The sequence below is a fragment of the Cyprinodon tularosa genome, unplaced genomic scaffold (assembly GCF_016077235.1).
Source record: "Cyprinodon tularosa strain WSP-4 unplaced genomic scaffold, ASM1607723v1 ctg44, whole genome shotgun sequence".
In the NCBI taxonomy this organism is placed as follows: Eukaryota; Metazoa; Chordata; class Actinopteri; order Cyprinodontiformes; family Cyprinodontidae; genus Cyprinodon; species Cyprinodon tularosa.
The window spans coordinates 147,466-162,295 of record NW_024039163.1 but is presented as its reverse complement, the minus strand read 5'-3'; the positions used below and the strand labels follow the sequence as shown (position 1 = coordinate 162,295).

Sequence of the window (14,830 nt, the reverse complement as noted above, 5' to 3'; positions counted from 1 at the left end):
TGTTTTATGTTCCCAGTGACTGCAGAGTCATCTGAGTGTTTCTGCAGATGACAGGACTCTGTCTGGTTCTGGAAATCAGTTGTGTATAAAGTGAAAAGGAATGGTGAGAGTACCGTCCCCTGTGGTGCTACTGTGCTGCTGAAGACTTGATCAGACAGTTGACCCTTCAGTCTAACAAACTGGGGTCTGTTTGTCATGCAGCCATTGATCCAGGCAATTGTTGTTGCCTCCACCTGAGTTTTCTGGGGTTTCTCACAAAGACAGTCAGGCTGAATTGTGTAAAATACACTGGAGAAATCAAAGGACAAGGTCCTCACAGTGCTGTCTGCCTTGTCTAAATCACAGTGGGTTTGTTTAAGCCGGTGTAAAATATGTACAATAAAGCATGTATGATGGTAAAGTTTATTAAATTTGCCTTTAAACAGGCTGGAGTGTATATCCTCCAATTGTTAGGTTTCTGTAAAGAACATATTAAAACATTATACCTCACCAAGTTAAATAAATAGTCTGAAAGGATGTGCAAAAAAGTATCCAACCAATACAGAACTTTATCAACAATTCATCAATATTTCTACGATTCTCAAATGTTCTCTCCAGCTTTGGAAAACACATATTTAAGATGTATCCAGATGACATATGAACTCTTTATGCACAAACAGCTTGTTTTTTAATGCAATTTTAGTGTGCCTTACGTTTCATCTGTATAAGCAATTCCAAAGTATTCCTTCTCCTTGAGGTTGAAGTGAGAGGCCACGAGGTCTAGCAAGTCCTTTGCCATCAATTTGGGCTACAGAGAGAAACAAAGAACAAAACATAACTTTGAGTTAGATTGCAGATTAGTTAGATTACAATTAGAACCGTCTACTGATGACTTTCCATAACTTTCCATACAGTATGAGAGTTTTCATTTAGAGTAGGTCAATTTGAAGCCTATTGCTACCATCATATCGGCTACTGATTCAGAAAAATGACAATGCAGTTAAATAAATATAGAGCAAAAACAGCAACTGAGCATGTGTGAAAAGTTTGGTACAGGATAGTGAGAGGGTTGAGCACAGAAAAGATGGATGGAGTTTGTAAATGCTGCTGACAGTGCAGGTACTCTGTCCTTCCCTTGCCCTCCCATTACTTTCCTTCTCTGATCCACACCTCCACTGCAGCGTCATGGTTTACAGCTGAATCACTGTATTGCAGACATGGCTATAGCTAGTACACTAGCTAACCTAATGAATGATGGCTAGATTTTTTTTTTCATAACAGCTATTTATCATTGCAATGAAGGGATCATCTTAAAACCAAGCAGAGGAGAGGTACTAAGGCCATATGCTGATGGTTTGTCACATCCTGAGTAACAGTACGCCCAACCCTGAGGTTAACCATGGGTGTGCCGCACTGCCTACATTCATACACTCATCACACACATAAGGAAGACGTCTTTCTTGGCCACTTGGACAAAACATCAGAACAAGAGGGATATATCCTGCATAGGGATAAATATGCAAAGAAATTCGGATACACATGCCATGCAAAGACATTCGAGTGCAGATGAGCATGGAGTTTCAGTAGACTCATCCAATCCCTTTCCTGCACCACTAGGTTCTGTGTCAGAAGCTACTGAGAGCTATTTAGAGAGAAGGAGGTGATGTCATACAGCCCAAACACACACACACACATCTGCACTGACCTAGATCCAATAAAGGGACGCTGCCTACATTTATTACAGTTATCCTGCTACACATAAAGGCTCTGGAGAGATAAGAATTGAAGGAGAGGTTGGGATAAGATTAAAAGTGGACTCATCTTGCATAACACTTGCATTAAAGGGATTAAAGCTGAACCTACCATAATAAGACGATTCGTATATATCTGGTTATAATCGTGCTGTCACTGAGATGTAATCTATCAGGTAAAAATCTTTTTTTTTTCTTTCCAGAAAGTAACAAATAGTAATGGTCGTTAAAATTGAATGTGTAGTCATTAGCAGTCAGCATCTTGATGGAGGCAGACAGGTTTAAGAGCAATCTGAATTTGGACAATTTGGAGAAATATGATGAGAGATTTCACAAACTAAGCACCTCTCTACTTAAAAAAGCACAAATTAAAGGAATACATTCTGTAACTAATGAGGGTGATTGGAGTGTTTCATTTATTTAATGAATGACAGAAGAGGATATGATGAACGGCTTTAATCATTAGGGAAATTCAAACAATTTCAGAATCTCATAAAGAGACAAATTTATTTACACATAGAAAGCTCAGAAATTACAGATAGTTTATTGTGGACAAAATCCATTCCATCTCCGAGCCTAAAGATTGTGGCTCTTCAAGAGAATAGCACCAAACATAAAGGTCTATGGTGGGAAACTGATGCTAAATTGACTTGGATATGAAAAGTAGTTTGTCTAATATCCCAAGAGAATCTTTGCATAATTCTCTGACAGTTTTCTATTCTAAGATAATTCCTACGTGTTTGCATGCACACACCTTTAACAAGTCCACAGCCTTTTAAAAGAAAGATTTTAAAGCTAACTTGTATATCCAGATTTCAAGCAAAGAAGTAAATAAGCACCTATTTTCTCTGAGTACTGACTGCCGTGTTTAAATCTGACATGTGTGACTCAACATAAATTGGTGCCTTCATTCACATCTTTATTGGCACTATTGTTTCTTCAAATAAAACATCAACAGTGCACTCTTTGAAGGGCTCCACTCATTGCTGGTGTTTATGGTTTAGAAAGAGGCTATCTTTATAGCATTAGCAGTAATACATGTTTTGGTTCAGTCTGGGAGAGACAATGTGGGGGTCTCTCTTTACCAGAGGCTATTTGAACAACCTCAACCCTTTGGTAGCAGATAGAGAGGCAGAGCAACGTAAGTAAACACGCCGATACACCATTAGGAAGCTGATATAGAAACAAAATAAATCCCAGTTGTACGGATAAACATTAGAAGGAAATGATTTTAAGATGAAAAGAAACACCAGCAGCTAGACTCTGAGTTTTGTGGTGCTCTTTGCCTCCATATTGGTATAAACACCAAACAAACTGACTGCCTTTTAGGGAACATAACGACTAAATTGAGTTTCCTCTCAAAGTGAAGATCCCAACCTTTCCACAAGCACGCTCTAAATTCAGTTTGTGACACTGCACATATCAGATCTGTAATAATATTGAGAAAGACACCAACAGTGATACAGGCAGCGGATGACAGGCAATACACACACACACATCCACAGAGAATAGCCTTTTATCAGACAGAGCATCTCCTTGCTGGCTTAGACAGCATTACCTCTAATAGACATTCAGCCTGTGCCTTCTAAGCATCACAGGTAATTAACGTTGTGAGAATTACAGGGCAGTGAGTGTGAGGAGGAGACACACTCAAGATTACCCACAGACATGTACAAACACACTGATGCAGTTTGGTTGCTTTGCTGGCAGCTGCCTGCAGACAGCCACATGTGTCCTTGGTGCCTTCAGGACGGTTCAGATTATGATTCACTAACTGAAATTATCTATCAGAGACATTCCTGGAGTCCCAAACTGTGTTAGAGTAAGGACATCAAGTTATCTAAGGTGTGATAAAGTAATCCCATCAGGTTGAAATTCTTCAGATTTCCCACTACAGACCTTGGTTTTCTGGCACCATAAGAAATGTTGCTGGATGATGAATAGTCTCAGAAATTATTTTCATAAAACAATATTATCCGTTTGAGACCGAAGTGCTCCCACACTGCAGCTTTTATGTTCGACTTGGAAATTAGCATTTCTATGGCTTGCTACTCTTCAGTCATTGGGCTCTCATGCTAAACTCAATACGCTCAAGAAACAATAAGGGGAAGGTGTGTGGAGGTTGATCATGCAGAGTGAAACCATGCTTCATTAGAACGAGAGACACACAAGGTAAACAATCAATCATGCAAACGTAAATTATTGGTATAATTTATATATATTGTATGATTAGTTTATTTGGTATTTATTTTGAGGAGCCTAGGCATTCCAAACATTTACTTTAGTGCATTCTATTGAGATTTTCTTTGATAGGAGAAGACATGGTAGCACATAATTAGGAAGTGGACGGATACTGATGTACTGTATGGTTCAAAAAGTGTGACGAGCATTTAGATTAACCCCACCTAACAATGATCCCTCTAAATAAAATCTGCTGCAACCAACGACATTAAGAAGTGTTCTAATTAGTAATAATGGTTGAAATGTGTGTAATTTAACATAAATTTAACATAAAACTGAAATAATTAATAAGATGAATATTGAAATAATCGTCAAATAATTTAGATAACTGGAGTATAGAGACTTTTAAAGTATGGCTTTAGCAGACAGAGCATCTCACTTAAAGGAGTAATTTTACAATTATTATAAAATAAAAAATACATTTTTGTATTTAAGATAAAAAAAACAACTTTTTCTTCTGTTGATATGCTCTATCTAGAACATCTCAAGTGAAAAAGTTTTAGTTTCATTTGGTTTAGTTCTGTAAAAAAAATCTTCAACAAGGACACTTTTTCTATCGAATTATTAATAGATTAAGTGGAAAAATAATCAACAGATTAATTGATTAGTAAAATCATCTGTTCTGTGAAGGCCTCAGAGTTTGTTTATAAATGTTACTGAAAAAAAGAAGCAATGGAGATCAAGGAACACATCAAGCCAAGTTAGTCTCGCTCCCAAAGCTTCAATAACAGGTGCTTGGTTAAGCCTCCTTTGCATCAGTATCTTACATTACGACTTTAGTCATTTAAAAACACGCAGGATGTCTGACAGGTTATGGCAGGAACTTTGAACATTTTCTATGAACTGCAAAGTAAAAAACTAATCTATTTTTTACTCTAACCCCTAAACCTAAAGAACTACTGTACACATTACCATACACTACTGAAGATACCAGCAATAACCGTGTAGGCCAAAATGTTTTAAAAAATTGTTTTGTGTCACTTGATACAATATCCACAACCTAGCTTTTACACTGTGTGTCAATATACGATGAGCGAGGAACCTCGGCCGAATCAGTATATGACAGACAGTGAGGTTTATAATATAATCTAACTATTGATCTCACATTGGAGAAATTTCCCTCAGCATTTTGACCCATCCTGTTGGGGAGCAGTGGGCTGCCATTGTGTGGCGCCCAGGGATCAGTGCGGGGTTAATGGTCAGGGACCCAGAGTACAGGCTTTGGGGATCAAACTCGGAACTTGCAACCCTCTCAGAGCACAAATGCACTGCTCTAACCACTAGGCCAACACTCCCCTTATGGTTTCAATCCATCAACCTATGGGATATGGGCTCAGCATGCTTCCGCTGCACCACTCTGCTGCCGCCTCTCTTTGACCAGCGGCGTCAGTATTTCATGAGTCGGAAGCGAAAATGTGTTGATCAAGCAGATCAGGGTGAGTTTTAGTGTAATTTAAACATCTCATTGAACCTTGTTCAATCCATCATCTAAACATGGTTCAACTGTAAATCTACCAAGACATGGCTGTCAATCTGAACAAGGAGACCTTTAATCAGAGAAACTGCAGACATCTAAAACTCAAGTGGAAGAATCTGTTCAGAGAAAAACTACTAGTAGTGGACTTCACATATCTGGCCTCTATGGACAGCCATCAAGATTAAAGTTAATGTTTGCCACAAGCCACTTAGGCTGTATTCACACTGCAGGCCTTAATGCTCAAATCCACTTGTTAAGTGAAATTCGATTTATATGTGATCTCCTGTGTGAACTGCATTCATACAACGCAAGTGTTCCGTATACGCAGTAGAGGACGCAATGATGTCACAAGCAAGCAGGCTCTGTGTTTATGGAAGTAAACATGGATGCTAGTGCTGGAGCACATGTAGCGATCTTTCCCAACTTTAAAAAGACAATCTTTTCAAGATGGTTAAAAGAAAACCTGCTCTCCGCATTATCTTCCACCTTGGTTGTTTCTCTTCCTGCTTCTGCGTAGCAAGACGCAGGTCTCATTTGAAAAGATCAGATCCGTATCAGATTCTGGACCACATAGCCAAGTGGCCTGGATGGCATTGGAAAAAATCAGATCTGTGTTGTTTAGACTGCCATAAAAAGATCAGATACAGGTCACATTTGGGCAAAAACGGATTTGGGTCACTTCAGGCTGCAGTGTGAACGTAGCCTTAGAGACACAGTACATATGGAGGAGGGTGCTCTGGTCAGGAGAGACTAAGATTAAACTACCTGGCCTACATGTAAACTGACATGTGAAGCAGAAACCTAAACCTTCACATAAACATGAAGAAATACTACAAAGAGTGGAAGATAATGGAAGCAACATCATGATTCAGGGATGATTTTCTTTAGCAAAGACAAAAAATCGGGTCAGAGCTGAAAGGAAGATGGATGGAGCTAAGTAACATGTTTCCAGGATTAGCGGAGAAGGATATGAATGGTGTACTTGCAGACAAGGATCATGACATTTGGAAAAAAAAAAAAAAAACTGATTTTAATGTTCAAACTTCCATGATGAAAATATCACCTCTAGACTCTGATTAACTGGTTTTTAAGTTAACAGGTTTAGTTTTTTAGCGCTGTATAATGACAATATCAACATCCTAATCTATGCCATTCTATGAAGTCCTGTTCTATGAGAATGAAAATCTGTGGTAGTGGGTATAGTGCAAAGTCAGAGAGAGAGACAGTAAGTGGCAAAGGAGCAGAACAAACTACCAATTTGAAAGAGCAGATCAGTTCTGGCAGAGTAATTGAATCAAAAAGTCAGCAGACCTATTCTCAGCTCTGCCTCCCGTTTTCTCCTCTCCATTCCGATCCTTTAGTTTCATCTCCTTTCACTCCATTCCTCAGTACACCATTTACTTTTTCGGTTCCATTTTTTAAATACATTTCATCCTTCTCTACTGTTCAAGAGCAATTATTCTATTTTTTCTTTCTAGTTTTCTAGCTAATTGCCAGTCTATAGCCAGCAAAGGGATGTAAGGAGTCAAGCTGTAAGCTTGAACTGAATACATTTTCATCTAGGAAGGAAGGAAGGAAGGAAGGAAGGAAGGAAGGAAGGAAGGAAGGAAGGAAGGAAGGAAGGAAGGAAGGAAGGAAGGAAGGAAGGAAGGAAGGAAGGAATATTTAGGTGTAATGCATGGTGAGGAATATTGAGAGTTGACGCATAACCTTAACAGCTTCAAATCAGAGCTGCAAGGTTTGTCTTCAGCGTGGAGCAGAGAGATCAGGTGAGCAGGAAGAAAGTGCAGCGTCACTTACTGCCGAGCACATTTCCCTTGGTCAGCAATAATCAAGCACTTCCAAGACCTGCATCTTAAGAAGAGAAGCAGCATTTACCTGTACAAGGAGCTCCAGCTTCCTGTCATCCAGTAGATGGACCTGACACCGCCTTCCCTCTGTCATCTGAGAAACAGAAAAACACACAAAGGTTACTCTTACTATTGTTGTTTATAAATTAGCTATTTATTTACACTATAAGCAAGTATACTTTTCTGGACAGCAAAAGCTTGATTTCTATGTCAGATTTTAAAGCATTCGGACATTTGACGAAAAAAAAAAAAAAAACACTGCCCAAACTCACTTTTATTACCTGAGTGTGCCACTAACTATAAAATACAATGATAATCTAAACTTCTGACTATGTAATCTGATAAAGGATCCATTTACTTTGGAATCATAACCTACTAAAAATATATATATTTCTTTTTAAACAGTAATGTTTTCATATCTGATATCATTCACTAAATAAAGATTACTAAAGCATTTCTTTAAATATTTAAACTTTTTTGTGTTTTGTTTTTCTTTTTAATTCATTTTCATTATTATTTTCATGAATCAGAATAAATAGTTTTTTTCCCATTTATTGCTCAATTCTCTCATGTTTTACATTATGATCTACCGGTAATAACATATTAGATGACTGAAAATGCGTGTTAGAATGTTACTTTATCTATTAAAGATAGAGGAAGTTTATCTTCAGAAATGATCATCTAATGTTATTTAATGAGTGAACTTTAATAACTGCCTTTATATCTAGACCATACAGGAATTAGTTAGACAAATTTACATTTCCTGCTGCTCTGGGTTTTTTTGATCTGTTCCAGTTTTCACTTATGTTTTGATTTATGTTATTCTGTGTTTGTTGTTAAGATTTATACCACTTTTGAATTAATACTTAGTTTAACTATTCCTTTTTGGGTGCTTTTTATTCAGTTAACTCCTCTTCAGCATTTTTTAGTCTTTGCTCCAGTTTTATTTTGCCATCCATTGTTTACAGTTACGTTTAGGTTATGTTACCCATGGCATCATAGTTATGTTATCACCAGTCCCTTCTCCTATCCTCTAGTTTCTCCTTGGGTCATTCTGTATATTCTAGTCATTAGTTTAATTCCCATTTAGCTTCATTGAAGTTATTTCCTAGTTATATTTAAGCCCTGATGTATTCTCTGCTGCCCCATAGTGCCACTCTCATTTTCCCTAACTCCCTTCTAGCTACTCCTATTCACATCTGCTCCCAATTAGTTGATTACTACAATCATTGTTCTGTTTTTCATATATACGCCTCCTCTGCAGTTTCTTATTGCTGGATTCTCTTCATTCTCTCCTGAAGTTTTGTGTTATCCTCTGTTCTGGTTACTGTGTTCCCAGCTTTTGAAAAAGCTTCCCCGATGGGAAGCGAAGTGTCTTTAAACTTGGAAAACAAAGTCCAGTTGATTATTTTTTAACTTTTTTGTAATGACTATGACCTAGATGATTGAGAATCTTCACCAGCGCTCATTAACTTACTTAATGTAAAAAAAGACATCAACAAGCTCTACATTAGTAAGTAAAGCATGCTGCAGATTTGGCAACTTTTTCTGCCTGTGTGGGATTTCATTGAAGTCTTAATAGGGTTATCTACACACAATGAGCCAAAAGAGACAGTACCCTGCTCTCTGTCCTCCTCAGGCATTTTTAACATTCCTCCTAGAGCAGGAAATCCATTACCCATCAGTACATGAGCAACTACAGTCGCAAAACTGTGCAGTTAAAGAGCGTGCTGCTGACAGAGCTCACAACAGCGTTTGTCTCTGTTGCTGACATCAGGTTTGCTGAGCTGCAGAAACAAGGATTTATCTATATCTGTGTGCGCTTTACTTCACATGTAAACAGTGACGCAGGTGCAAAGGGGACACCACTAACTGTGGTACAGTAAACATTTCAAATATGAGCTACAGCTACCAAAACAAACCTGCCAGAAAGGTTTTCATTATACATGCAAAACAAAGCACAGAGTAAAACATAAAATTGAAGCAGGGTTTCAATCAGCAAATCTGATTTACAATGAAGCAAGACTTAAGAAGCAAAGTGAAGAGTATGTCCATAGCTGCATCCTGCTGGTGTGTGGAGTTTCTCTAAAATTTCACAGGAAGCATGGACCCCAAGGACCACAAACACCCTCCAGTTCCTCCCACACTTCCCTCACATCTGGAAGATGGGGAGGAAGAGTGTTGGTGGACAGTGAATAAGGAAAAAAAAGAAAACAAAAGAAATACTTTAAGTAACTAATGATAAGAACTGATCAACACAACAAATAAACACACAAGTGCAACTGGTTTGTGATTCCTCAAACACCAGCAGACCACCTGGGGCATATGCAATTTAAAAAGGGTGTGTCAAAAACACTTCTACTGTAGGAGTTAAAAACCGCTCTTCTACTTTCTCACAGTTGGTCTAAGCTTGCGTAATAGTTTCAGGCCTGGGAGTAAGATTTAACAAAGAGATGTTGACGAAGGGGGACAAAAAAGGAGAGGGGTGAAGAAATGCCATTTGGATGTCTTATTTCTCATGCCAGTGTGAGCTGTCCTAAATGCTCTGTGCAAGAATACACTCGGTTTACCTTCCCCCCCATACACACACACACACACACACACACACAGATCCCATGTGGTTTGATGGTTTAGATTGGGTGCACCTGTGCACACAGCCTCACACATGTACACTCTCTTTGTTTTTACCCTTTTCCAACCTTTCTGAATCGACATATAATACAGAAAACCTCAGATTGCCAAGCAGATTTATGGTAATCAACCCCAAGGAGCAACCCAATCAGTCTGAAACAAACAAAAAACACTAAAAGCAAACTACTAAAATGTGTAGAGAGTGTTACAAAACTGCAATCCAGACAAACACAGCAGGAAACACACACACTGACTGGCAATCAGCTTCAAGGACCTGGGAAAAGTGCAAACCTTAATGTCAAGGTAACAAATCACTGCCCTGAGGCTTAAATTAGGGACTTCAATCTGTCAGAAACAGACCTCTAATGGGTTTTACTTTAATAACATTCCTGTGGTATTGGGCACATATCCACCACCAAACCAAATGTAATAAAGTATCTATGATTATCTTGTATATAGGCATAATCTAAAAGAATACATATGTCCCACATCTACACTGCAAAAAAATGAAAATTTTCTTAAAATAAGTGAATTTTTTTCTTGAATTTTGAGGAAAGTGAGATACTTTGTCAATGGAACAAGAAAATTTACATTTAAAATAAGAAAAACTAATTGCATTTTCTTATTTCAAGTGCATTGTATCTAAATATGTTATTTTACGAGTAAAACTAATAATTTCGTTGGCAAATCCTCTTAATTTCTTACTCAAATTAATGGTAAAAACACTTAAGATATTTTTGCTTATTTCTAGATGTTTTTTTGCAGTGTATGAAATATTTAACATAATTTGAATTGAAACGTATGATTATAGTCATTTAAATACTAGTAAAGTGTAAATCATTTCCAAAACAATGCAGTGTCACTGTAGAGAAAGCTACATTACCTCATTCTGGTTCGTTTCTCGGTCATTACTTGACTTAAATTAGCTCACATTAAGGCTCAAAAGAGGGTAAAAAAGCATGAAATACTGGTTGAGGTAGACGTGTGGTGAGGTAACACGAAGTGTTTTATAATTTGACTAAAGCTGACACCAATTTAGCATCTATAAACACAAACAGTCAGCCAGAGATGCTGACTATCTGCGACAAAAAGCTTTATTACCACATTACCTTGTTAACAAACGCTCCCTGTGAGGTTCCCAAAAGAGACAATTGGACCAAAACAAAAGAGGAAATATTAGGAATATTAATCCCAGAAAGAAACGAGTCGTGCTCCAGCTGCAAAACCATCGAAAAACATCCGTTTTCCTGACCGGCCTAGAGGAGGAGACAAATCAGCATCCATGTTTGAGCCCATTAGTTAACGTTAAGCTTCACTCTGTGGCTACAGCAGAGCTGCTTCATGCTTCAACTTCTCCATTCCAACTTGGAAATATTTTAACTGGGCGCTAAATGGATGAGGCTGGCTTCTCTCTCATCTCTCCTTCGGAGAACACAGAGCCTCACGCTGCTAGTTCCCTGCCCACCTCCTCTGGTCAGGCAGCCCCCCTCCCCTATTCGTTAACGGCGAATACCGAACAACCAGGAGACCGTACCGACGGTCAGACAGCTGCAGGGGAGGAGGGAGGCACAACCGGGGGGGGAAATGCGAGTTAATTGGCAGCGATGCTTCTCCTTGTCACCGGAGGTTGATTCAAAAACACGGGAATAATGGAGGCAAGATGTGGGGGCGGGGAGAGGAGGAGATGAGGGGGAATTTTCTGCAGCGGCTCCGAGTCCCAGCCATGAGAAACTGCAGACCTTTCTGTAGTCTTTGGGTGTGTGTCTGTGTGTGTTTGGAGAGGTGTGTGCTCACACCCAGACATCTGAGTCTGCAGAGCACCAAGATTGTTTTAAACACCAGAGTTAAATAACAATGAGCTTTGATTCCTTCTATATACTTTATGTCATTGGGAGAGAAAAATAGTATACAATACACTCCATTGATTTCATGTTTACTTTAAACATACTGACTGAAAGTGGCAGGGGCGGTGCTTGGATTAATGTCTCCCTGGTGGAGCCCCATTCTGCACCCTTCTATCAGAATGGGAAAGAATCTTTAATCAATGTCGAATGGCTTAGCCCACATTTGATGAGTACATAGTGTAGGGTGACCCAGACGTCCTCTTTTTCCTGACATATCCTACTTTTCAGACCCCCCAAAAAATGTTTTGGTAGAGTAAAGTGCAGCACATAGTCGATACAGGCAGCCAGCAGGGGATGAAGCGACCGAACCTGACCCGGTGATGGTACCCTGGACACCTGCATCGCCGTGCTTCCCCCCGACTGCCTCACCGGTCCCCAGCCCCCCTCATCATGCGGTTCATGCACCCCCCCGAAAAATAGCGTCCTCCTTTCGAGAAACCCAAATCTGGTTGGTCACCCTACCATAGTGTCTCTTCTCATTCTACATTTGTGATGATTACAAAAATGGAGATGCACATATAACCTGAAACATAATGGTTTGAGCTTTATCTATCCTCGGCAGTCAGAAAATTGAAAGCACCACCTTAAGTAATACCATGTCATTGCGGAAAACAACACTTGACAGCGAGACATTTCCTTGACTCATGAAGGATGCAAGTGAGACTTAAACAGAAGCAGGTAACAGAAAGCCGAACGGCTATGTTTTTTCATTTTAAGCTTGTCATCAAAAAAGCTGGATTTCGATGTCACGTTTAGTGGAAATTTGTTGAGAACCCAAATGCAGAGCCGAAGAGGCAGGGATGATTTCCTGCAAAATTCTATGAGAAAGTAAAACTGCATAAGCCATAATCAAGAACCAATCGACAAGAACCTCAGGAACCAAATCAAGCAAACAGTAACTGCAGAGGAGGAGGATATATGCCAAACAAAGAACAATGGAGGGAGTAATCAACTGAATGGGAACAGGTGTGGACAGAAGGAGCTAGAAGGGAGCTAGGGGAAAGGAGACTGGTACAAGGGGGCAACAGAGAGTTAACAGGAAATACAACAGTGCTTAAATATAACTTGAAAATAACTTGGATGACATTAAATGAAAATGAAACTAATGAATTAGATAACACAGAAAGACATAATTCAAATTGTAACTGAAAACCCAAAAAGAAAACTTGAACAAGACCAAAAAGTCCAGAAAGGGCAGAATCATTTCAGTCTCAAAAATTAAATGAGAAATAAGCAAAGCTTTACAACTAGGGTCTGCTGTTTAGCATTGTCTTAAAACCAAAAACAAGATGCTTAATGACCTACAGCTCCGTTTGGCTGTTTCCGAACATCCGCCATAACCAATATATAAGGCACTATATAGTGGTTACATCATTTTAGATGAATGTCTGAACGTCTAGTGGTTGAAAAAGTAGTGGGATCGAAATTTACCACAATACACCTTTATAAAGTAGTGATCATCGATGTTTACTAGATGAGCAGATATATCCCAGATTGCTTTGCGAGATCTCTCCTCGCAAAGCATCATGGGATTTGTTTTAGCTGCAACGCATAACAAAGATGGCATAAGCACCGTGCGGGGAGGTGGAGTTACATGACTAAAGGGGGAGGAAAAGTGGTGATCATCTGTCTGAATGGTCAGTTAACTGAGTTCACTACAAAGTTCACTAAAGTCCCCACTCTTTAGAGTGATGGAGGGATTGAGGGGTTAGGGCAGAGTTTCTGACACAGCCTCTATCTCCACTCCAGCTGCAAACCCCCTCTTTGCGTATCTGCAAATAAATACATATCAAAACAGCTTGCATCAACTTTTGGAGGAACATATTTTGTGAGAAAGTAACTCAACTGTATAGGGATGTTAGCAAGAGAACTACATTTTGGGAGATGAGTATTTTCAGGCGGGAGTTTCGATCCACTGGATAACCATTCTGCCATTTTACTCCTAAACTACGCAGCTCTTGGTAGCATTTGTAGGCAGAGAGTTTCTAAGCTCTAAGTGAAAGCTTTCACGTAAATGTTAAAATTATACATTTTTTGGATACTGCTCCTTTTAGGTAACAGTATAAATTCATAGGGAATATACACACACACTCTTGGTAAAAGTTGTAATAAAACAGAATTCAAATTAAGTTCTTGTACTTGATCATTATTTCTTTTAAAACGACATTAAAATTGTCTGAATGCCTGAGTAAAAAATGTATTAGTATTAATAGAAAAAAAAAAAAAAACAGAGAAATCTGCAACATACCTCTGTTTTGCATATTTCTCCATAAAAATGATCTAAATGCTTTTTGAGTGTGTGTTTTAACCCATACTAAATAAATGTTTGATAAATCTTAAACTAGTTTGTTTGGAAAATGCTTACAGAGTAAATCAAATTATGTAAAATTCGACCCTTGTCAGTTATTATACTTGATCAAATTTAGTCCTGGACAAAGTAAAGTACAGTTTAGTTTGGTAACAGAAAGGCAATTCACCACTGATACAAATAATAGTGTTATTAGCCAGCTGATTTGTACAATATTATTCCCTTCCTGCGAAAAAAGTGCACAATCCTGAGTGTGATGCAGGGGAACCAAACCTTGCAATTTACAGTCGATTCATTAACCCTTATGTAATATCCAGTCGAACAGGAAAGCCTGTGGCCGATTTTAAAAAATGCAACTCTGACTTATTTCAAATGCACACAATAAGGTTGTTCAGTCTGCATCTTTACTGGCTGTGAGATCAACTGAGGTGTTCCGTAACAGAAATCCTGCTCTCATGTTTGAGTTAAGTCCTGGCCTTCATCCCACTGCAGCCGTTAGTCTGTGATTTTTTTCCAGCTTTTTTTTTTCTTCCTAAATTGGACACTTGTTTTTACCTTACACAGCTATGCAGCAGCCGTTGAAACCACAAGTTGGTAATATGCCAAAATAAGGTTCGTTTTATGGTGTGACAAATAGATCGCCTTGTGTAGGATAGAAGCAAGCTAAACAGACTGTCAATAAATTGTCC

The 14,830-nt window shown here is 38.7% G+C and overlaps 1 protein-coding gene across 9 annotated transcripts in view; it reads right to left on the bottom strand.

The window, feature by feature from the left end:
- frmd4a (FERM domain containing 4A) overlaps positions 1-14,830 on the bottom strand; it is a 145,066-nt gene that overhangs the window by 37,810 nt on the left and 92,426 nt on the right. For 8 of the 9 annotated variants that reach the window (XM_038299923.1, XM_038299924.1, XM_038299927.1 and 5 more), the window contains 2 exons: positions 7,327-7,392; positions 693-787 (listed from right to left, as the gene is read on the bottom strand). In XM_038299923.1, coding sequence (XP_038155851.1) covers positions 693-787; positions 7,327-7,392 — 161 coding nt within the window. Of the gene's footprint in view, positions 1-692; positions 788-7,326; positions 7,393-11,038; positions 11,638-14,830 lie in introns of those variants that run through there. The other variant, XM_038299918.1, reaches the window with a different exon arrangement.